Here is a 25,228-nt window from a genome sequence, read left to right as displayed (position 1 = left end):
TCTTTCTTCCACTCATAACAAACAAACAATAAAAACAACAATAATTGTGTTTCATTGTCAACAAATTTAATAATAATATACAGCATGAGCATATCACTCGCAAAAACCTAGTGTTCAGCAACTCGATGAGGACAAACAAAAGAAACAAGAGGCGAAGCCATCATCAAGGCTCATGTAAGAAATCGACAAACAGTAACACAAACTCAATCACTCCGTCACACACACACACACACACAGAAAGAGCATAGGTGAAACTGTGCAAGAAAGCGAGACACTAGATCTAGATATGTCTGTCTGCATGTAGCCTACTTACAGGGACACGACTGCCAACAGAGTCTCGGCCCGCTCAAAATAATAATGACCGAGACTTTCAGTACTTCCTTCGCGTGACGTCTAACCCTCTTACGTCATAATGTGACGTCAATGTAATGTGACGTCTTCAAATGTTAGAGTTTCTACCACAGACATACACACGCACGCACGCACAGACAGACAAAGTTACGATCGCATAGGCTACACTTACGTGAGCCAAAAAGACTGTACTTTTGGGACTAAAAGGCGCAACTTTTTACCTATGCCCTATTGAAATGTAGCGTGTTGTGTACGACTAAAGAAAAGTACACATGCATCCACATCAATGTACAAAGAAATGTTATCATCTTGGCAAAGTTTTCCTGGGACCATCCCTCTCAGATATCAAGGAGTCAGAATCGGTTAAAAACTCCAGTCATTGACCCGGGGTCAGAAGGTCCATGTCTGTAAACAAGAACAGGATCGCACCTGGTCTCAGCTGAAAATATCAGTCATTGACCCAGATCACAAGGCAAGTGTCTTTTTAATCTAAATTACAAAGGCACTCAGCTGTTAAGAGTGCAGTGGCTTTGATCTTGCTGCAAATACGGCAACAAACATATTTACACTGTCCTTCCTTTTGGCTTGTGCCCAATACACAGGAAGCACCTATTGTGTGGGCTTCTCATTTTTAAATTAGAAGCAGCCTTGTAGTCCTGAAAATATGGTAGGTGCAATGTGGTAACCAAACTGGACTTGTGACTGTCACCCAACTAAAGCTACAATACACACAGCTGACCTGGTCACCACTCGCACTCAGAGATTCACTGGTTTTGATCTTTTTCTACCTGTCTCATCACTGTTGTAACCGACAGCATGACCAGCCTGTGTGGTGAGTGTATAGGTACCGTATGTTAACCACCTTATCAGCAACATTTTCCCACACATCCACACTCAGGCATGGGAATTGTTCGCGAAATCGCGGATTTCCGCGAAAAGGAAATTAAGTTTCAGCGAAAATACAAAATTGTCCACTGCAAAAAAAAGGTAAAGTAAATATATGTATACTATTGTCTCTCGATCCATTATTTGCTTACACGAGAACTATCAAAATATTGGTCTAAAATGCTAAAATTCGTTTTCCTTCCGGGGGACTTTGTCTCCCTGGTCCCCCCAACGGGGCTCTGCCTCTGTACCCCGCCGGGGCCTAGGCGGCCCCTAAACCTCGGCCTATTTTCAGATTTTTTCTTATTTTGGAATTCCCATGCCTGACACTACACACAGACAGGCATTCTGTTGACATGCACAACTATTTCACTGACACATATGTTCCATGAAGAAATAAATGCAAAACACTCATGTATAAACCCTTTCGACAGACATGCACACTCAATAAAAGATTTAGATTTCCATGTAAGGTGTTTCTCTAACACATACAATGTAACCTTTTGTTGATACATTGCATGCATACTCCTTTTACACCACACATTCAACAAATTTACTGTTTATACATATTTTACAGGAAAATTCACTCAGTCAACAAAAGTATTATAATCATGTTCAAATATATACTTCTTTTACAGACACACACTACGCATAAACAATTTGCTTGCATAGCTACCCCTTTCACAGACATTCAACCAAAATAATATTAGCGTGGACAAACAATACCACAACGGCACACATTTGAATTCACAACTATGCCACGAAAAATCACAGCAGTGGGAACAACCCTGAGGTATTAGCTATGATCTTGTGAGCCCCCACTGTTGAGGTCATTTCCAGGTAGGGAAACAGTACTATTAGTCATCAGGGATGACGTTGGCAAAGGTCTGACTTTCACACAGGCATATAATAATAAGTCATCAGTAGTGACCTTAGAAAGGCTGAGGTGCACGGAGCAAAACTGGGTGGTATGCAGCCGTCTGATTGGTTGAAATCACAACCAATCTGTTGCAACCAATCCGACCCAACGGCTGTGAACCAATCATTTGGGTGACACCCAATTTCTCGTCATGCACCTCAGCCAAGGTTTCTCTCCCCTAGGCTGCCTCAGGGGCAGCTGAACAACACACAGAGAACCAACACTCGGCCAGCGATAGGCTGTATGTCTGGTGCACAAAAATCAACAAATATACTTTCCCTTTGAGTGCCAAGCTTTCACTTATTTCATCAATACTGTTCAAATGTTTGTGAAAGCTCCCCTGTCCCTCACAGTCTCCAGCAGTCTGACAACACTGCTTTATGTCTCCATGGCGATGAAAGTTCCTCTACTGCGTGTTTGCATTCCAGCGTGTGCTGGCCCTACCCCACCCCTAGGCACCATAGTAATTTTACAGACTCGTAGTGTACCTGTCTACATGCCGTTGTGTACTGGCCCGTCCCCCTCTGAAGACATTTGTCAGCTGTTGTTCTGTGCCCACACTCTGTAAGCCGGTCCCTTTCCCCACCAAAGCAATTAGGCAGATTGGCAAGTCTACATGCCGTTGTAAGCCGGCCCCTCTCCTCCCTGGGGCACCACCCAGTTGATGTTCTGACTGGGATCCTTGATGTCGCAGGTCTTGCAGTGGATACAGTTCTGTGCGTTGATCTGCAGGCGCTGGCCCTTCCCGTCTTCCGTCTCCACGTATTCGTACACACCTGACAACACACAGCAGGTAATGGGAGAACTTGTGTAAAAGACAAAATACAATTATGCTGTTTCAACCCTTATTCCCCCAGAGTGCCCAATACCGCCCGCTCTAGCTCCCAAATGCTGATCCCTGAAACACATGCTACACACCTTATTCCCCCAGAGTGCCCAATACCGCCCGCTCTAGCTCCCAAATGCTGATCCCTGAAACACATGCTACACACCTTATTCCCCAGAGTGCCCAATACCGCCCGCTCTAGCTCCCAAATGCTGATCCCTGAAACACATGCTACACACCTTATTCCTCAGAGTGCCCAATACCGCCCGCTCTGGCTCCCAAATGCTGATCCCTGAAACACATGCTACACACCTTATTCCCCCAGAGTGCCCAATACCGCCCGCTCTAGCTCCCAAATGCTGATCCCTGAAACACATGCTACACACACTGATACCTATGACACACCTCTGTTTCCATTTCTACTGGCTTCCTATGATGTTTGAGCATTTTTTATTTTGGAAAACTTTGTAGACGTTACTTTGCTACTATTCTTTTACTTTCCATGCCATGGTAAATGGGTTAAGATCAACTGAGGCCATAAAGCAAGTGCATTTCAAAGTGCATGTGCATGTTTCGCTTCAGTTTTCATTCAGAGCAGTGAGCATAACCCCTAAAGCAACGCACTTTGTTCCACACAAAATGACACAGAAGGAATGCAAGATACTTTCTACACTGAGCTTGGTGTGACTTATTCATGAAAGCTGTTACCGAACGCAGTCAGGTTCCTCTTAGGACAGTGCAATTCACCACACCCAAGTTGTGACACAAACACCCACCTGCAGGACAGAAGCGTTGTTCCGGCCCATCAAACACAGCCAGGTTGTGGTTGACAGGGACCGAGTCGTCCATCAGCGTGAGGTGTGCAGGCTGGTCGTGGTCGTGGTTGGTGCCGGTCAGGGCCACAGAGGCCAGCAGGTCAAAGCTCACCTGGTTGTCCGGCTTCGGGTACTCAATCACCTGGCACTCCGCTGCTGGCTTCAGCTTGGTGTGGTCAGGACCTGCACACCGCAGTTGTCTTATTAGTGATCAGGACTTACACAGGGCATTCTCTTATTGAATTTCAGCAAAACGACACGAAAAGAACAAAACATGCATTGCTGCAAGAGGCTAGAAAGGAGACATGTCATGGATGATGACAAGTGTTGTTCCCAGGCCTCGGTCTTCCGTCATTGACGCATACTTTTTTGATCTGACGCATTGCTTTGACCCCTGGCCGGTTCTCTGTCCAACAGTTTTGACATGCAGGAGATCTTACCATCAATTTTCCCACCGAGATGACAAAGCCAAGACATTTGAATCTTTTCAAATTTCAATCCAGGTTCGGGCGGGGATGTAGCTCAGTCGGTAGCGCGCTGGATTTGTATCCAGTTGGCCGCTGTCAGCGTGAGTTCGTCCCCACGTTCGGCGAGAGATTTATTTCTCAGAGTCAACTTTGTGTGCAGACTCTCCTCGGTGTCCGAACACCCCCGTGTGTACACGCAAGCACAAGACCAAGTGCACACGAAAAAGATCCTGTAATCCATGTCAGAGTTCGGTGGGTTATAGAAACACGAAAATACCCAGCATGCTTCCTCCGAAAACGGCGTATGGCTGCCTAAATGGCGGGGTAAAAAACGGTCATACACGTAAAATTCCACTCGTGCAAAAAACACGTGTACATGGGAGTTTCAGCCCACGAACGCAGAAGAAGAAGAATCCAGGTTCAAATGACCATCCAAATGACCGTCTGGTTTTCCTCTGAGACAAGGAACAACTCTCTGCAGACAAACCGGAGAGCTAAAGGAACATAGTGCAGAAGAAGCGTACCTCCGTGTGAGAATGTCCAGGGCTCCTTGCCGCGGGTGAGGTACCAGATAAAGCCTGTGTAGGCCAGCCCTCCATACAGCCCCAGGGGCGTGTGGAAGGACGGGCGGATGTTGCGTGCTTTTTCCAGTTCCTTCCACACATAGCTTTCACGGATCCTGTCTTCGTACGTCACGGGGTCCAGGCCTGCAGACACCACACACACACCCTGTTCACAACACACACACCCTGTTTACATCACATACACCCTGTTTACATCACACACCCTGTTTACAACACCTACACCCTGTTCACAACACATACACCCTATTTACAACACACACCCTGTTCACAACACACACACACACCCTGTTTACAACACACACCCTGTTCACAACACATACACCCTGTTTACTACACACACCCTGTTCACAACACACGCACACCCTGTTTAAAACAAACACCCTGTTCACAACACACAAACACACCCTGTTCACAACACACACCCTGTTCACAACACACGCACACCCTGTTTACAACACACACCCTATTCACAACACACACCCTGTTTACAACAAACACCCTGTTCACAACACACGCACACCCTGTTTACAAACATACCCTGTTCACAACACATACACCCTGTTTAAAACACACATCTGGTTCACAACACACACAAACACCCTGTTCACAACACACACACACCCTGTTCACAACACATACACCCTGTTTAAAACACACATCTGGTTCACAACACACACAAACACCCTGTTCACAACACACACACACACACACACCCTGTTTACAACACACACCCTGTTCACAACACATACACCATGTTTACAACACACACCCTATTCACAACACACACCCTGTTTACAACAAACACCCTGTTCACAACACATACACCCTGTTTAAAACACACATCTGGTTCACAACACACACAAACACCCTGTTCACAACACACACACACCCTGTTTACAACACACACCCTGTTCACAACACATACACCATGTTTACAACACACACCCTGTTCACAACTCACGCACACCCTGTTTACAACACACACCCTGTTCACAACACATACACCCTGTTTACAACACACGGCAGATACCGACCGATAGATTTCACAAGACTTGCAAGGTGTCTGACCATGAACACTGACCGATGGTTCTGGATGCGCTGACCAGGTCAGGGTTGGTGACGATCTCGAAGACACACTCTGCCGCTAGCATGCCGCTCTTCATGGCGTTGTGCGTTCCCTTGATCTTGGGCACGTTCATGAATCCAGGGCTGCAGCCAATCAGGCAGCCCCCAGGGAATGTAAGCTTTGGCACACTCTGAAAGAACAAGGAAAGGGTGAGGAGGCTATTCCTTTGCACGTTTGAGCAACAATTGTCATGTTGGACCGCATGTGGAGAGATGGAGAAAATGTTGCATGGTATTAATATTCATACGCAGGTATGCGAGAATGTGTACTTGTGTGCATTGGCATGTATGTTTCTTCCTTGTTATCATCATTAAACGGTCATACACGTAAAATTCCACTCGTGCAAAAAACACGAGTGTACGTGGGAGTTTCAGCCCACAAACGCAGAAGAAGAAGAAGAAGAAGTTATCATCATTAAGACAAAAACAGATGCATTTCACTAAAGTATTATAATCTACGAGAAGTCTTCAGAGATCACTTTGGCAGCAGCATATAATCTACAAGTCTTTACTGTGGAGCAAACCCGTCAAGTCATTTTGGCAGCAGCCTATCATCTACAAGAAGTTTTTACACTGCAACCAACCCTAGAAGTCATTTTGACGCATACCGTATTTGACGGACTACAAACCGCGACTTTAAAAAAAAAAAAAATCGCATTGCGGCTTATAAAAAGATGCGGCTAAAACGTTACCTAAACTTGAATAGCATTCACCTAATGGAAGTCGCCGCGGATTTTCATTTCGCTCGATTAGCGATTACCGGTACTTTATTAGCTCTCTATTCAAGACGCGGCGCTTTTCTCTTTCTTTCGCGAATCTTCGTTTCTCAACAAGTCGTCGTGACAAGATAGCGTACAGAGAAACACCGGATGTATTAGGATCTCGCGCGCGCGAGATTTCGTATTTCTTTCGAATACATCACCTCAATTTAACTATAAGGAGTTACCCTACTTATGAGTATCAGACTGAGTAGCACCTTGCAACCAATAAATGTTCAAGGTTGCTAACTCTTGGCTACTTCGCCAGTGCGCCATTTGTGGGAGTAGTCTCCCCTACCGGCAGTGACCCTCCACGCATGCGCACCATACTCCCTCAGTTCAAATTCTCGCTACTACGAGTACAGACGTATACTGACGAATTACCGTGGTTTGTTTTTACAAACGGTATTTTTTGGTTAGTCTTCTTCAAGACTTCAAACTGTGGGTATTCCTTTCCTATTCTATATAAATTATCACACAGTTGATCAATTGGACGCACAACAGAGGGATGTTTTTCTCTGTCACGCGGGTACCAAACTCGGACGTTTTCGTCCAATAGGCAATACAGTTACACAGGCCATGCGGCATTCATGTGTTGTATCTACTTTATTCTTACTCTTAGCAAGAATAATTCTCTTTCAGTAGAGAAGGGCTGTTCTTCACAGAAGACGTTTATATATCGAACCGCTGTTTTACAGAACGGAAAGTACAGCCAGCCTCTGCTGTTAACCAACTCACGAACATATGAAAGTAACACCTACCTTGTGGATTCAAAATGGCGGCCGTAAACAAAATGGCGGCCGTAGCACGTGCCTCCACTGAGATGCAACTTTGCTAAAGAACCTTTGAGCTGTCCTAAGATCTCACACACCACTACCTTTCAGGATCTGGTACATGCATATTATAGGTTTTTTTGTCTATATGTCAGGTTATTTATATATATATATATATATAAAAAAAAAAATAAAAAAATAAAAATAAAAACATTTTTTTTATTTTTTTTTAGGGGTTGTGGTTGTTTGTGCCTTTGCGGGCATAACAGGTATAGAAGGTAAGGTTACTGGGTACCTTTTCTGGCTCTGCCACACCTTCAACCTCTTTCCAATAGCCTTGGACTTGACTTAGAATATTCAGGTTGTCTCACTGAATATTTTTTCTTACCTGTCATATAACAACTATATATGGATATTGCCTAACCTCATAAAGCTAAGAGGCACTATAGCATTGTCAAGACAGACATTATAACGTCACTTAGTCTGTTACAGATGTCTCGCATCTGTGTCAAATGCAAGAAGCCCACTTGGTGTGAGGATAACCATGACACTTGTGCTCGCTGCACAGGGTGTCACAGCTCAGCACCATGTGATCTCTGCCAGTCCTGGCCTCTGGAAGCATGGAAAGATCTACTCTCCTTAAGGCCCCTTAAGGACACGAGAAACACCCCGTCGGAAGTACTGTCCCTTATTTCTGCTTCTTCACGACTCTCGGGATATCGCAAGAGAGCTGACAAGTCCTTGACTGCCACGCATCATCGGACAAGCTCAGCGGTCCTACCACGCCGGACAACTGTTCCAGCTGCCACAATTACCAGGCCTCCTTCACGCGAGCGTAGATGCGACAGCCCGTCCTCCAGAGACAGACGTTCCCGCAGTCCACGGTCTACGGAACGGCGCCACTCTCCTCGCAGTCGCCGTTCGTCTCGTTCTCCTTCAGCCAGTCAGAGACCTCGGGTCAGCTCATGTCATTCAAGGGAGACAGGACGCTCGCAGGAACAGAGCCGACACAGAGGAGAGCAAGGTCCCTCCAGGGATAGCAGGCGTCGCTCCAGGGCAGACAGTCACCTTTCACGCGATGATCGCCGACACTCCCACGCCCAAAATCAACATGCTGAGGAGACTCACGTGGACTATTACAGGCTATCTAGGGAAGCAAGCCGGCGTCCCAGTTCAGAACGTCAACGTTCCAGATCTCCACATACGCGACGTTCCTGGTACAATGAACGGACTTCTTTTGACTTCCGTCGTTCTCACAGCCGCTCCTTTTCACCCATACGGAATTTCAGGAGAGGCGACTCACCTTCTCGTAGGTCAACCCTCTCCGATTGGAGAGAGAGGTCCCCAACTTCTAACATAAACACCTGGACATCGGAGCCGGAACCCACCAAAACCACCGATGGGCTGATGCAGGGGTGCAAGGCTGAGATTCTTCGCATTCTTTCTGAAGAGGCCTTTGCTCCACAGGTCGCAAAGAAGAATTCTGCCATTAAGCCTTCCCTTCTCACCGAACAGGAAGAAAAAACCAGCTCCTTCCCTCTGTCGAACCAAGCAGCATTCATCTTGGAGAAAATTAATACCCATCTCTCGGGACCAGCCCACAAGCCGGAAGCGGTGCTACCAGCCTTCGTGACAGAGGTCGAATACAAGAAGACCTGGTATGAGACTCCCGATGCCCCTTTCTCGGGTACAAATCCAGAAACGGAGAGAGAATTAGAATTCTTTGGGGTACAACGTCAACCTAAGGATCAGGTCTTACCTAAGAGAACTTGGGAGCACTTCACTAGGATCCTGCGTCAACTTGTTCAAGCTGCCTCGTTCAATGAACTAGCTTCCAACGCACTTGGAACGCTTTTAAGGAACAGCTCTCTGACGGACACAGTTGCTGTCAACCGCCTCACCTTTGGGTTGAATAATTCATCACTCAACTTACTGGCGGGACTGCTCCAGCTGATTGGTGATATGCAACTCATCGAGAGAGACACGCTTATGGAGCGCCTGAAGGCAACCCGGGCCACCAAGTTTGCCCTACGAGCCGGCCCGATCGGCAACTCGCTCCTCTTTGGAGGACAAGTGGCAAAGATGAAGGAGGCACTCACCAAAGAAACAACAACAGCCAAGCAGTCTACACAGAGACAGCCCTTTCGTAAAGACCGCCGGGCAACGGGAAACAGAGATTTCTACACGAGAAGGCGTGGGAAGCAGGGCTTTCAACGCTCACAGAGAGGAGGACAGCGGCAGCCACCGCAGCGTGGGGGTCGAACTAGAGGAGGGTCCTCCTCCAAGTTTGGCGCTCGTAGACCATGACTCTCACCCCAGCGCTCCTCCCCTTCCCCCTCAGCCTTCTTCCCGTACACCCATCGCACTAGGGGCAAGACTTCAACTTTTTGCCCCAGTTTGGCAGTCCCTGTCAACCGACGCATGGGTAATTCAAACGGTGACAGAAGGCCTCAGAATATCGTTCACCTCTCACCCCCCCCTGACCACATGCCCCGTCTTTACCAAAGTCTCCAACAATCCAGAGAAAGCAAAGGCCCTCCTCAACGAGGTACAATCACTGGTACTCAAGAAAGCTGTTTTCCTAGTAAACAAGGTAAGTTCTCCAGCCTTTTACTCAACCCTGTTTGTCGTTCTAAAACCCAACGGACAATGGAGACCAGTTATCGACCTCAGCTCTCTGAACAAATTCATCAACGCTCCACACTTCAAGATGGAGACAACCAAAACGGTTCGCAACGCGGTGAGACCAAACGATTATGGGGTCAGCCTAGACTTGTCCGACGCGTACCTTCACGTACCAATACACAAAGCGTCCAGGAAATACCTTCGCTTTGCCATAAACGGCCAAGTCTTCTCTTTCAGAGCACTACCTTTCGGTCTCAACCTCAGCCCTTGGGCCTTCACACGTCTTATGGACGAGGTGATTGCCATTCACCGCCACCAAGCACAGGCAGTCACTTCAAACTACCTGGACGACATACTTCAAAGACATCAGTCCCCAGCCGTCCTCAGAAAGGATCTACAGTCTCTGATCTTGCTGCTGCAGAAACTGGGTTGGATGATCAACTTGGAGAAATCAGACCTAGAGCCTTCCCAAACCTTCACCCACCTAGGTATGCTGTTCAGGACAGCAGAGAACAGGGTTTCCCTGCCCCCCAAACGGGTGGACAAGATCATCAACACCATCAATTCCACACTGAGTTTGGAAAACATGTCGGCAAGGAGCTTCCTCAGCCTCATAGGCCTGCTCAATGCGGCCTCAGACCTCCTGGAATTGGGCAGGATCTTTCTCAGACCCATCCAGTATGCTCTCACAGATGCCTGGACGCAGAGCTCAGAGGACCTGGATGTACTGATTCCCATCTCGAGCAACCTGGCACAGGCGCTCGAAGTTTGGACGAACAAATCATGGCTGGAGCTAGGAGTACCGCTCAAAAGGCTGTCGCCTTCGCTCTCGCTATGTTGCGATGCGAGCATAGAGGGCTGGGGGGCCCATCTTCTCCCAGATTTCCAGGAGACTCACGGTATCTGGTCGAGACAGGAGGCCTTGGCTCACATCAATCTCCTAGAACTCCGAGCGGTATGGAAAGCCCTCCTCCACTGGACAGCGCTCCTCAGGGGCTCGCCGGTTCTCGTCTTGTCAGACAACTCGACAGTGGTGGCATACATTCGCAACCAGGGTGGAACCCACTCCAGAGAACTCACCAATCTTGTCAGGGAGATACTACTCTGGTGCAGAGATTACCACATAGACCTGACAGTGAGACACATCCCCGGGAGGCTAAACGTACTGGCGGACACGCTCTCCAGAAAAGGTCAAGTGATCCACACGGAGTGGTCGCTCCACCCGCACGTCTTCACGGAGATCACACGGTCCATGGGGACTCCACACGTAGACCTGTTTGCCACACGGTGGAACCACAAGGTACAGACTTTTGTCTCACCGGTACCGGATCCTCTAGCTATAGCCGTAGATGCCCTCAGTCTGGACTGGACGAACATGTATGCCTACGCCTTTCCCCCCTCGGTCCTGCTACCAAAGGTACTGCAGAAAATCGCAGAAACAACGTGCCAAATCATCCTGATCGCTCCCCTCAACTGGAACAGATCGTGGATATCCCTTCTCCTGGACCTGGCAACAGCTCCCCCCATAAAACTGCCGGAGAGACCGGATCTTCTCAGGCAACCAAGGTCCGGGATATATCACCAGGACCCAGCGTGCCTCAAGCTTCACGCTTGGACTCTATTAGGACCGCTCTCCGCAGCAGAAGATTCAGTGAACCCATCTTGGAGAGAATTGCTACGGCACGAAGGCCCTCCACCTTAAAGGTGTATGAAGGAAAATGGAAAGTCTTCTCCAATTGGTGTGATAGAAGATCACTGGACCCACTCTGCCTCTTACCTCACCATCTCGCTGATTTCTTCCTTTGGCTGTTTGAAGAAAGGAATCTGGCACCTATAACCATAAAAGGCTACAGATCAATGATCTCTGACACTTACAGGCATCACGGGGGATTTGAAGTAGGCAGAGACAAAGATCTATCAGACCTACTGGCCAATTTCGAGAGATCTAGACCTAGAACCAGAGTCTTGTTCCCATCTTGGGATATTGGGCTAGTCTTAAAATGGCTAGATTCAGCTTCTTTCGAACCTTTACAGGTAGCAACCCTGCGTTCCCTTACTCTCAAGACGTGCTTCTTGACAGCACTGGCTTCGGCAGCTAGAGTTAGTGAGATACACGCCTTGGCAGCGGATGCAAATCACCTTCAATTCAGGAATGATGGGTCAGTCCTATTACTAACTGAAGCAGGATTTGTAGCTAAGAATAGGCTACCTACGACAGGCAACCAGTCGATCGTTATCAAGCCGCTTCCAGTCAATCAGAGCTCTCCTGATCATCTCCATGACCCTGTGCGAGCCTTGTCTATCTACCTGGAGAGGACCAGATCTCTACGAGACTCCTCCCAGCAGCTTTTCCTGTCATTTGCTGAATCTCGACCTCGGACTTCCCCTCAAACCATCTCTTCATGGCTGCGGACAGTCATCAGATCAGCTTACAGGGATGCTAGCATTCCACTACCAGGACCCTCACGTCCTAAGGCTCATGACGTCAGAGCCATAGCGGCAAGCCTGGCCTTTGACAGGAACATAGCGGTCAGCGAGATCATCCAAGCAGTGGGGTGGAAATCAAGTTCTACTTTTGGGAAATTCTACCTGAGAGATCTCTCCCAGGATCGCCCCACTCTCAGTCGAGTCGGCGCGATTTCAGCTGCACAGCTGGTCACTCATCCGACTCAGTGATTCTCGCTACTCAGTCCGCTTATATCTGCCTTTTCTTCCAGTCACATCTGGAGCGGATGCTGGTTTGTTTGTTTGTCAAACAACTGAGTCGGATTAGGAGTCAATAGAGTGACAGGGTAAGTCACCCCCCGTCCTTTTATCTATTCTCCTTATAGTTAAATTGAGGTGATGTATTCGAAAGAAATATGTATTTTTTACAAGTAAAATGACTATTTCTAAGAATACTCACCTCAATTTAACCACAGACCCTCCCGCCTTCCCCGCAATTGACTTAACAGCTCGAATTGAACTGAGGGAGTATGGTGCGCATGCGTGGAGGGTCACTGCCGGTAGGGGAGACTACTCCCACAAATGGCGCACTGGCGAAGTAGCCAAGAGTTAGCAACCTTGAACATTTATTGGTTGCAAGGTGCTACTCAGTCTGATACTCATAAGTAGGGTAACTCCTTATAGTTAAATTGAGGTGAGTATTCTTAGAAATAGTCATTTTACTTGTAAAAAATACATTTTTTTGTGTCTCGCAATAGTTGGAGGAGCGAGAGCCGCCATGTTGTGTTTTCGTCTGCTCGAAATGTGCGCAAAAGTTGTAAATCATCCCAAAAAAGCTTATTCTGGGCGGGACTACATTTGTGTGTTGGTTACAAATTGTGTGTGTGATATTTTTCTTCAAACTTTTTCACTTTTCTTCTTTGTTTCACTTGTTTATTCTCGGAGCCGATTTCGCCAAATACCGTACTTTCGTTTGCCTGGTTGTTTTGATTGATTGACACGATCTGATTATATTTTTTTCGACGGCGGCTAATATAGTGACGCGGCTCGTCCCAATTTTTTTGTTCAAAGTCGGGGGTGCGGCTTATAAAACGGTGCGTCTTGTAATCCGTCAAATATGGTAATTATGATCTTCACAAAGTCTTTACTGTGGAGCCAACCAAACAGTCATGTTGGCACCAGGACATGCTCTACGAGAAGTCTTTACTGTTCAGCTAACACTACAAGTCAAGTACCAAGCATAGTCTTGCAGTAACGGCGAGTGTCAAAATGCCAGACATGATAGAGTACCTGCAGACCTCCCTCGTTGAGGGCACGCGCCCCGTAGCCGATACGCTTGCCCGACTTGAAGAGGGGCTCGATGCTTGGGTGGTGCTTGAAGCGCTGGAACTCCTGGTAGGGGCTCAGGTAGGGGTTGGAGTAGTCCAGACCCACCTGTCACACACACAGCCAGAGGCTATAGTAGGAGGTTACAGGAAAGACATGTTTCCTATCAGTAAGCAATCCATGCCAGTTGTGATTTTCAATGTCATCAGGATGAGAAGGAGCAAGAAAGAGACTAATGGCTAAAGAGAGAGAGAGAGAGAGAGAGAGAGAGAGAGAGAGAGAGAGAGATAGAGATAGAGATAGAGAGAAAATTAAAACTCAATCTCAATGTGTCTGAACAGCAATGCTAAAGTGTGTGTGTGTGTGTGTGTGTGTGTGTGTGTGTGTGTGTGTGTGTGTGTGTGTGTGTGTGTGTTTGTGTGTGCATGTTGCTCATGTATGTGCGTGCATGTGTGTGTGCGTGCGTACGCGAGTATGTGAGCAAAAACGAGAAAGCAGAAGGTATAGCAGACTGACCACAACACCAACAACGATGAGTGGTTCCCCCTCCCCAAGGTGGTAGAGGAAAGTGCCGGCGTACATATCCTTCGACTGCAACACAACAAGATTCACTAAGCGTTACAAAATGTTCCCAATGAGTCATGGACACTGTATAAAATGTTAACAAGATCTAATTCCACACTAAACACTGCAGAACATTTAACACACTGTTGTCATAATCTGACTCACACTACACCACAGAAAATTTCACCGACTTCTCTCATAAAATGTGTCAGGTGTCACTGCGCTCCGAGTCGTGGGCTACTCTGACCTTTTGTTAAGTGTCACTCCTAAGACAAAGAGAAGGAAAACACCTGACACAAAGAGTTCAGTGGCACTTGACACAAAAAGCAGGCTGACAACTAGAGCAAAGAACTCTATGACACCTGACGTGACGATCAGAGCAAAAGCAATCTGAGCCAGAAACAGCGACTTACGAAGGGCCATCCCACTGTGTGCTCTACGTAGCCAGGGTTGTGAAGGGCCGGGTCGATTTCCCACACTTCTTTGAAGCCTATTCCGTAGCTCTGCGGCTCGCAGTTCTCCCTGAGGTTGAAGGACTTGTAGAGCTGCTTGGCGAGGTGACCATGGCAACCCTCGCCAAATATGGTCACCTTAGCGTGCAGCTCCATGCCCCGCTCAAAACTGTCCTGCACACAAGTCAACAAGTCTTCACATTTCTTGTGCACTGTGTTTACTTGGTGCTATGGGACACATCGTGTTATTTGTAAGCCAATTTGTCTTCAACACTTCTGATACATGTATACTGTGTTCCCCTGGTGCTATGGGACACATGATGTGTAATTGGTAGGCTAACATGTCTTCAACACTTCTGATACATGTATACTGTGTTCCCCTGGTGCTATGGGACACATCGTGTTATTTGTAAGCCAATTTGTCTTCAACACTTCTGATACATGTATACTGTGTTCCCCTGGTGCTATGGGACACATCGTGTTATTTGTAAGCCAATTTGTCTTCAACACTTCTGATACATGTATACTGTGTTCCCCTGGTGCTATGGGACACATCGTGTTATGTGTAAGCCAATTTGTCTTCAACACTTCTGATACATGTATACTGTGTTCCCCTGGTGCTTTGGGACACATCGTGTTATTTGTAAGCCAATTTGTCTTCAACACTTCTGATACATGTATACTGTGTTCCCCTGGTGCTATGGGACACATCGTGTTATTTGTAAGCCAATTTGTCTTCAACACTTCTGATACATGTATACTGTGTTCCCCTGGTGCTATGGGACACATGATGTGTAATTGGTAGGCTAACATGTCTTCAACACTTCTGATACATGTATACTGTGTTCCCCTGGTGCTATGGGACACATGATGTGTAATTGGTAGGCTAACATGTCTTCAACACTTCTGATACATGTATACTGTGTTCCCCTGGTGCTATGGGACACATGATGTGTAATTGGTAGGCTAACATGTCTTCAACACTTCTGATATATGCATGCAAAGTTTACCTGGTGCTACGTGACACATGGTGAAGCAAGCTTTGACATTTTTTTGTGCATGTGATTTGTACATGGCACACAACACTACAGTACAAAACAGGCGATACCAGACTGGCGGCACTTACGCCACAGGAGACTAACCTTTGGTGATCCGTCTTTGTGAATGCCAACGTCATTGGTGGCAATGCCCTTCACACTCCCGTCCTCGTGAAACAAAACCTGCACATGGACAGCACTACAGGAGTCAAAAACATCATATATTTCTAACACTGGTCACGTTATACACAAGGAAAATACATCAGTTTTATACAGAAGCAAAATACATCAGTATTTTACAGAAGCAAAATATATCAAAAGATGAGTGACAAACAACAATCACTGAACAGGAGGCCGTTTGCATAGAGACAGCACTCAGTCATAACACTCAGCAAAACAAGAACACATAGTAGTGAACACACACACACACAGACAGCACTCAGTCGTAACAGCTTGTCATGAACACATAGTAGTGAACACACACATCCAGACAGCACTCAGTCGTAACGCTCATTTAATCGTGAACACACAGTAGTGAACACATGCAAAACCCATCAATTGGTCAGCATGAACCATGGTGACAAGACCCACCTCACTGGCAGCAATGCCAGAGTAGATTTCAACCCCCAGCTCTTCAGCCTGCTCCCCCAGCCAGCGAACCACGTTACCCAGCCGCACCACATAGTTGCCGTGGTTATTCAGTGGTAATCCTGAAGTGTGAAACAAAAAAGTTCTCGTCATTTACAGATCTATAATCTCTATCCAGGATTACCACTATATCTATAATGTTATACTCACAAATATTTTCTGTATTTAAACTTTTGTAAACTTTTGTTGCGTTCAGGAAACTACAGAATCATAAAACTGCAACAAACTCTGTTTTACATTGAGTTGCACCAACCACTCAACCATAAATTGCATTCTTCAACTTAGTGGAGCATGTGATGCACTTCTGGACACACTTTCTGCAAACACAATATGTGGAAACCTAGAAGAGAGCCTGGTGAAACCCACCTGGTAAAATGGGAAGAGGTATGCGCTGTGTTTCTGTGAGCAAGGCAAACTTGTCCGCTGTAACTGGGGTGTGAAGAGGTGCCTGTGAACAGAACGAATCACGTGTTCACACCTTGTGCATTTCTGCTCATGTTTTTGTTAGACCACTGCACTGCTAAACGAGTCTGGGACTGTTAGAATTATATAATATGATATAGTCACATCACATTACCTTGTATGCCTGTAAATACCTGTTACTTTACGCAACTGTGTTAGTGATACACTTCAGCTAAATTCCTTGGACTATACAGTTAAAACTCTATTGTATTTTATCTTTTACATCTTATTACAGCTCATTCCTACTATCACAACTATTTCTCCCCCCCCCCCCCCACCCCATTCCAAACCCTATACATGCCCATTGTGCAACCTACACTTACAATGTTGCACTGACAATAGCTAACACCCACCCCTCTCTCTTTCCAATCAGGAAAAAGTTCATCCAATGCAACAGGTTCTATACATGCGCCGGAGAGTGTGTGGCCGCCGATTTCGGAGGCCTTTTCCACCACGCAGACACGTAGCTCCTCCCCCTTGTCATTGGCTAGCTGCTTCAGGCGACATGCTGCCGACAGCCCCGCCGGGCCGCCACCCACGATCACCACATCCGCCACATCATCCACACGTGTCATGTCAATGTCTGAAACAAGGTCACATGAGTAATGTATCAACAATATTAACAACATGTGTCATAACAATGTCTGAAGCGCGCACACTCATAAACACGTACACCCACTGCACAAGCACACACAAATCCATACCCAGAAACACACACATCCAAACACACATTGGCTGTATTGCCCACAACATTTTTATGATTGTGTGTGAGCTTCTTCTTCTTCTTCTTCGGCGTTCCAGGGTGTGTGAGCAAAATAAAACCCTCAACTACAATGATGACGAAAACAAGAACAAGAACAAGAACAACGCTTAATTCTGCTCAATCTCTGCATGGGGCGTAGTGTGTAAAATTATAGTGTGTATAGTGACATGAAGTAGTCTAATAAGACAACATCTCAGCTCTCCATCTAGCCTCATAGGGTGTAGTGTGTAGTAATATGAGGACTATCTGAGGATGTGTCAACTCACCTTTCCATCTGGGATCACTCTCCCTGGGGTTTACTGTGTAGTGTGTTGTGATACGTGGAGTGCTTGATGATGCATGTCGCACATGTCCGCTAACTTGCTTCACTAATGTCTTTGCTGAAAGGTTAAATACAAACAAATAGCAATTAGACTTGGGCATTACTGTAAGCACATGACCAGAATATATATATATCAGACGTCACTAAAACCTGAGTGTTCGTGTGACCTTGGAGAGTCAAGTATTTGTGACATTTAAAAACAAACATACCATGTTAACCACCTATTCACATGAAAGCAATTACCATTACCAGCAAGCATATATTATATATATATACAGCAGTCCCTGCAATGTACGGCCCCCGGCGTGAGCGGACACCTGACATGTACGGACACATTTGCTCGGCACGGAGTGTTTTCCTTCTATATTTGCCCCCCCTTAAACGGACACCTGCAAAACGTGGACACGGACACTCATTTTCGGTCCCAACAGCAGGTCATACCTCCAATGTACGGACAGACCATCGTCAAATTTTCACCACAACAAAATCGATAACAGAGCAGTCCGGCTCTTGGTGCAAAGATCACAGCCGCAATGGCGTGACGACAGTCACTGGTAACTTGAGTGCACCTGTACCCATCAGGAGGGGGGTAGTTTTGGTCAGGAGTGGAGTACATGCGAAGATGCCAACATGAAACTGCACTGTGCTCTTTATTCTTGTCTGTTGGACGTAAACAACAGAAACCACAGTCGATGAAGGTCCTGAGCGAAAGAGAGTGAAAAACCGGCCACAGTTCTCAGCATCGTGTGTCTGTGTGTAACCTCTTTCATTGACAAGATACTCTTGTTTCCCCTCAGCCTTGACCAGTGAGTCGGTTGCCTAATCTGTGAACCCTTCAGTTGTCTTGCTGTGTCAAAAGTTACGACACAGTCAACTGGGTGAACAGTTGGAGCTGACCTCTCTGGCCACAGCCCAACAGTACATGGCTGGAGTGAGAGAGAGAGAGCGGGAGGCGGGGGGGGGGGGGGGGGGGGTGGAGGGGTAGCTGGCTAAACTCTGTGGGGTGTCCGGTGTCACTGCATGTCAGCAGGAAGAGCATTGGAGAGAAATAGAGAGGTGTACTCTTCCACACAATTTCCAAGCATCAGTTGTCACGGCTTGGGGTAGCTAGGCATTAGTGAGGGAGAGTGGGAGCTGTGTTATGTACAGTGTATTTCCGACTGAAGAGTGAAAAGTCACTGCCATGCCACATGATCGGCATGCAGTCAATAAAGCCAGACAAGATGAAAATAAATTACATGATTATGACATGCAGCTCTATCTGCTGTTATTTATTCAAACTGGGTTTCAAGCTTATTCTTGCAAAGCATCTGCACATGCTCCTCTGTGCTGTGTTTGTGTGGCTGCTTTCGTATGTCAGTGCATGGTGAGTGTGTTCACTGCCTTGAGGATTTATTTTATCTCTTCTTTTCAACACTTTTCATACAAATCATTTTTACAGAACGTTTAAAGAAGTATTAGGAGTTTATTGTTTAGTAGCCACAAGAAGTGATTAGCATAGACTCAATCCTGTTGTTTGTGTGTCTCTGTGTGAGTGTATGGGGGAGGGGGTGGTGTGGTCACCCCTCCCGTGACCGGACACCTGCAATGTACGGACAGTTTTGCTATGGCCCAAGGGTGTCCGTTCATGAGAGGGACTGCTGTATATATATATATATATATATATATAGAATGAATACCCGCTTCGCCGGGTAGCCGGCTTCGCCGGGAAGAAGTACTTAGAGCCGTACGCCGGCTTCGCCGGGTCCGAACAATGGACCCGCCAAGCTTAGGTCCCTCCCAGATTCGTGGAATGGGAACAGCACGAAAATGATTCAGTGGCCATAATGCCATTCCTGACCATATCGAGTCCCATCCTTGTCGACGAATGTAACCGTGTTAATCACCTTTGGAGGCGAACTCCACTCAAACAGGATTGAGCAATTTATAGCTTATCTGTAAGCCCTTTTGAACTGTTATGGCTTCTCAAAGGAAGGCCAGTACATACAAATACACAAAAGCCGCCAGACCACATCACAAACAGAACTGAACAATCCCCAGGTGTTGCTCACATAGAGAGACACACACACACACACACACACACACACAAACACAGAGAAGCCGTATCTATAGAGAGATAGATGACAGTGTATTTTTCGCGTGGCTATAAATTGATTCGACCTTTGCACTTTTACAGTGAGGATAATTTACGGGTCCAATTTACGTTCTGGACACTGCGGTGACCTTCTAAAAATAGTAACAGAACGCCGGGAATATCCGAAGACGCCCCACTAATACTATAGTGCACCATACGAAGGAAGGGAGGTAAACGCTGAAAACCTGGAGAAGATGAGAAGATAAGGAAGAGTTACTTATAATGGTGAAATGAACACAAAAACCAAAATCGGTTCAGCGCTGCGCGCTGAGAGCACGTGTTGAAATATCTCATCGATGATAATTATTGTGTCCGGGGTGTAGCTGAATACGGTGTCCAAATTTGAAAAAGATCCACCGAGAACTTTGGCTTTGGTGTGTCGGTATGGGGGCCCGGGTAGCTGAGGTGGAACCAAAGTCGGTTCAGCGCGCACAAAATCGACTCAGCGCTGCGCGCTGAGAGCACGTGTTGAAATATCGACCAGGTTGTGTCCTGTCCCGGGTCTACCTGAATATGCCCACCAAATTTGAAGCAGATCCATCGAGAACTTTGGCCGTGCATCGCAAACTCACACACAGACACACACACACACAGACACAAGTCGTATATATATATATATACGACTAGTGTCTGTGTGTCTGTGTGTCTGTCTGTCTGTCTGTGTGTCTGTGCGCGATGCGCGGCCAAGGTTCTCGATGGATCTGTTTCAAATTTGGTGATCATATTCAGGTACACCCTGGACACAACCTGGTCGATGAGATATTTCAACACGTGCTCTCAGCGCGCAGCGCTGTGCGCGCTGAACCGATTTTGTTTTTTTTGGTCTGGATCCACTACCAGTAACTCTTCCTTATCTTCTCCAGTGTTTTCAGCCGCGATTATCTCCCTTCCTCCGTGTGGCATCAATCCATATTCCCGTTACTACGTTACTATTTTTAGAAGGTCACTGCACGTTACTATTTTTAGAAGGTCTCCAGTGTTTTGCGAGTTTATCTCCTTTCCTTCGTGCGCCGGCAAAGCCGGCGTACACCCGGTCCCAGGCACAGCCTGGTATTTGGCTCTACTTCTTCCCGGCGAAGCCGGTACCCGGCGAAGCGGGTAATCATCTAGTATAATTATATATATATACATGGTTAAGTTAACAACAAACCCACATCCGCAAGATGATTTGGCTTTTTCACATACACTTTATGTCATACCATATCATATTAGATTAGGCCAAGAAAAAAATTACTTCCCTGACCGACCCTATTTATAAGTACATGCATTTTTCCTTCTGATTGTAGAACTTTTTCGACCCTTCAAAACAAGAAAAGAAAAGAAAAGAAAAAACTTCATTTTAGACCTAAAAAAAAAATAGGTGTGGTTATGGTAACCCGACCTACCCTATTTTTAGGGGCCAATCCTATAACTTTTTATTACATTTGTCAAAAAAAAAAAAAAAAAAAAAAAACGAGTGCAAAAAACGCAATGAAAGCGAAAGCGCCCGAGTCGCACACTTATTTCCCTGTCAAGTAGGTTTAATTTGTACACATTAGAAAAAAAAGTTTAAAAAAAAAAGTGATTGCCTACCTACCTACCCTATTTTTTTTGGCTATGTTACCGTAACCACACCTATTGTTTTTTGTTGCCTTATAGACTTTTTATGTAAAATTGCTCTTCCAACATCCCCCCAGCAACAGCTTGCAAATTTGTTGTTACCAATATATATAGCGACATGCACCCATGTAAATAAACAGCAAACTTCAATAATAAAAACCACCCAGATACCATCCTACCTACCCTAATTGTTTTGGCCTTGTTATCAGAAACAAACTTTTTGTGTGTGCATGGTTGCTTTATTAGTTTACTAGCAGTCAGGCCCGGCTTCGCCCGGGTGTTTCTGCTCTCCCCTCTCTCAGAAACCTCTCGAATCTTATTCCAATGTGGATAAGAAAAATGACAGTGTGAGCTCATACATTTGGATGTATAGGCAAGGCAAGTTTCTATTTGGTTCAACGTGTTCTTCGTGATTTGTTTACCCCTTCTCACACCCACTGTGGTTACCGTCTGATCAAAGCACGCATACCTCATGAGTGAGCGCGTCATACCTTTTTGAACAGGGGAGAGAAATCTGTAAATTCTCGTGATCTTTCACTGAGGCGATCGTTTCGTAAACATTATTCGCGATGATCTGGAAGGCAGGGAGGGGGAGCAGGGGGCAGGGTTAGTGTGTGTGTGTGTGTGTGTGTGTGTGTGGGAGGGGGGGGGCGGCGGGATGATAGCGGGCGGGGGGTAACCCTTGAGAATGACACGGAATACTGGTTTGATGAGAGTTACCTCCCTTCCGTGGGTGACAAAGCATGACTTACCTCCCTTGCACTATATAGAATGTATTGATAGATGGGGAGGGTAATTATCCGAGGAAGGAAACAATGTCTGGAGAAACTAAAACCCAGGTGCACATTTGTGGGTCCAGGGCAGTGTGCATGCAAAATATCTTGTGCTTATCTTTTGCCATCTCTGAGGTATGGCGACCACAGACAGACAGACACACACACACACACACACACAGACAGACAGACACTCTCTTTTATTTATATGTATAGATAAATGCTGGTTTGTTTTAATCATGTCAACATGTATTAATTACACTGTATCTGTGTTGTGTGATGAATGTCAAGGCTTCTTTCATTATAAACGCATTTAAAATATGAACTTGTTCCAGTGTTCATCAATTTTGTTCTTGAAATTGTTTGTATATATTCATAAGATATTGTCTGTCTATTTTATTCTACCAGTTCTTACATAGTTCCTTCTTGCATTGTTCTTTTACAGTTTGATCATCACTCAATTTACCCCACTTAACGCCCCCTTCCGACTCCCTGTTATACTCTCTTTACCAAAAAACATTAAAAAAAACTCGGACTTTGACCCTAGCAGACGAACTTACCTAACCGACAGCAAAAGATTCATTCCAAGCTTTCCGCTCCCCCAAAAATAATGAGCAAGTACAAAACATTCCATATACAGCAAAAACAAATTTCCACGCTTTGCTCTTTCTTCAAAATAACAAATCAGAAACAAAGAGAACCCTCTGCATAGAAAATGTCATTTACCAAATCGCAAAGGATAAACAGCTCGACTGAAGGACGCCATGCTGCCACAAACTGATTTTGCAACATGACTGTAGTTTCGGTAAGCCGGATGGCTCCTTCGTGTCGAGATAATCATTATTTATGTACTCCGACAGCAACACTAAAAACCAAAGAAACGTTGCATGCACTGAGACAGTGAGGCGTTATTTATCGTTGTTATTTTTTTCACTCAAAAGTGTGGATGCCAACAGGTTTGTTTTTCTCAGGTGCTAAGGACACAGGTTAGGTTTGTACTATGGCAGAAATATGATCAGTACATGGTAACATTTGCATGCCTGGTAACTTTCATGACTCAGCCGGCCGCGGCCCTGTGTCCAAATGATATCTGACCATTGCCATAGCAGTTCAAAATAGTGTTTTGGTGTTAGCATAGGTGCCTCACATACCTTGACTCAGCCTTTGATTTGATAGGCCGCCTTCAGATAAAAGTACCTTTTTTTTCATCAATTCAATAAGCGCACACAGATAGTACTTGACAGAGAGTTTGAAAAAAGAGCCACTTGGTCACGAAAATTAATGCAAGACTGAGTCAAATACTCGGGAATAGGCACGTAGCAGAGTATGGAATACACAGCTACTCTGACAAAGAGCATTAAATAAATAGAATACTATACTGAAACAAATTTGTCATGTTGCAATTGATGATATGATCATCGCATTACTTTTTCATGAGGATCTTTTTCATCACTGCACGTCAGTGCTCCTGCGATGTACAGCCAGTCAGATTTCTCTGTAGGTATTGATATTTGCCCGTGGAAAAGTTTTATATGTACTGGGGTCATAAATGGCGAGACAACAACATCATAAAGTAAGAATGAAGTTGCTTGTTCATTCCAATGCCGCGGCTTTTTCAGGTGCCAACCCGGTGTCACGGCGTGAGTTTACACTGTCCTGAGTTTACGCAGTGGCCCCAATGCGCGTGCGTCGAAATATGCGTCACTTCCTGACCAAATTCACGACGCCTACAGCGTCGTGAGTTTATGATGATGTGAATTTACCAAAGCATTTTTGAGGTTGCCACGGTGACCGTCTTTGTTTCGCCGATCGCGTTCGCCACTGTATCAAAGAATTCAGTGGGAAATCGATGGGTTTGTGTTTGTCAGTGGTCTGCGAGTGTTGGAAGAAAAGGTGTAGATTTTTTTCTCAACAAATTTAGATTAGATTTGAATTTTAGAATCAGTAGTGGTCCCGGAATCGATGGTTTTGTGTTTGTTACCTTGGACTATTTATAATTATATGCTCCCTCGTAGAGATTGTTTTAGTCACCTTTTTCATGTTTGTGTTTAAAAAAAAACACACATAAAGCTGGATATGTTCGGAATCAGAAATGCTTCCTCTTAGTCTAGTTGCCAAAATCAAAATGCGCCCCAGTGTGGTTGGTGTTTTTGGGTGGGGTTCTGTTCTGTTTTCTTCTGTTCTGTATTTTTGTTTGTATTTTGTTTCTGCCTCGGTACGTACGTGTGATTTCGGAGAAAATGTTTTAAAGAAAGCATCTGATGAGCGAACTGTTCCATCGTGTGGGTTATGATCACTAAAAACGTGATTGACACCTTCCTTACTCAAAGTGAAAACAACCGGCTTCGAGTTCGGCAAATTCACGATGGCGGAAGTGACGCATATTTCGACGCACGCGCATTGGGGCCACTGCGTAAACTCAGGACAGTGTAAACTCACGCCGTGACACCGGCTGAAGACTGGATCCGCCATTGCTCTCAGTACTGTTTTGTCTATATTTAGAATGCTTACTTCCCTTTGTTCAGAGATCTGTACACTTACTGATTGTACTTTTCGTTTCAATCCATCCCTTCAG

General features: G+C 45.8%; 1 protein-coding gene and 1 long non-coding RNA gene across 2 annotated transcripts in view; both read right to left on the bottom strand.

The window, feature by feature from the left end:
* LOC138969378 (uncharacterized) overlaps nucleotides 1-25,228 on the bottom strand; it is a 114,425-nt gene that overhangs the window by 69,947 nt on the left and 19,250 nt on the right. The gene's annotated exons all lie outside the window — the stretch shown is intronic.
* On the bottom strand, nucleotides 36-23,453 carry LOC138969372 (electron transfer flavoprotein-ubiquinone oxidoreductase, mitochondrial-like). The gene is made up of 13 exons (XM_070342143.1): nucleotides 23,380-23,453; nucleotides 18,092-18,205; nucleotides 17,416-17,645; nucleotides 16,967-17,048; nucleotides 16,544-16,662; nucleotides 16,058-16,135; nucleotides 14,877-15,089; nucleotides 14,416-14,490; nucleotides 13,864-14,007; nucleotides 5,929-6,103; nucleotides 4,788-4,970; nucleotides 3,758-3,979; nucleotides 36-2,931 (listed from the first exon to the last, which is right to left on the bottom strand). Exons 1-13 carry the CDS (start codon nucleotides 23,417-23,419, stop codon nucleotides 2,768-2,770), a joined length of 1,839 nt encoding a protein of 612 aa, XP_070198244.1. The 5' UTR covers nucleotides 23,420-23,453; the 3' UTR covers nucleotides 36-2,767.

This window comes from Littorina saxatilis, linkage group LG6 (assembly GCF_037325665.1).
Source record: "Littorina saxatilis isolate snail1 linkage group LG6, US_GU_Lsax_2.0, whole genome shotgun sequence".
Taxonomy (NCBI): domain Eukaryota; kingdom Metazoa; phylum Mollusca; class Gastropoda; order Littorinimorpha; family Littorinidae; genus Littorina; species Littorina saxatilis.
Note: the sequence above shows the minus strand (reverse complement) of the source record. Positions and strands in the feature narration are given on the sequence as shown.

Bases quoted from the DNA above. Each gene is read 5' to 3' on its own strand.
- LOC138969372 (XM_070342143.1), bottom strand. From the start codon at position 23,419: ATGGCGTCCTTCAGTCGAGCTGTTTATCCTTTGCGATTTG. The intron at 6,104-13,863 runs GTACTCTATCAT...TTGTTCTTTCAG, and splicing joins TCAACGAGGGAGGTCTGCAG to AGTGTGCCAAAGCTTACATT. The intron at 2,932-3,757 runs GTGGGTGTTTGT...GTGTGTTGTCAG, and splicing joins ACAACGCTTCTGTCCTGCAG to GTGTGTACGAATACGTGGAG.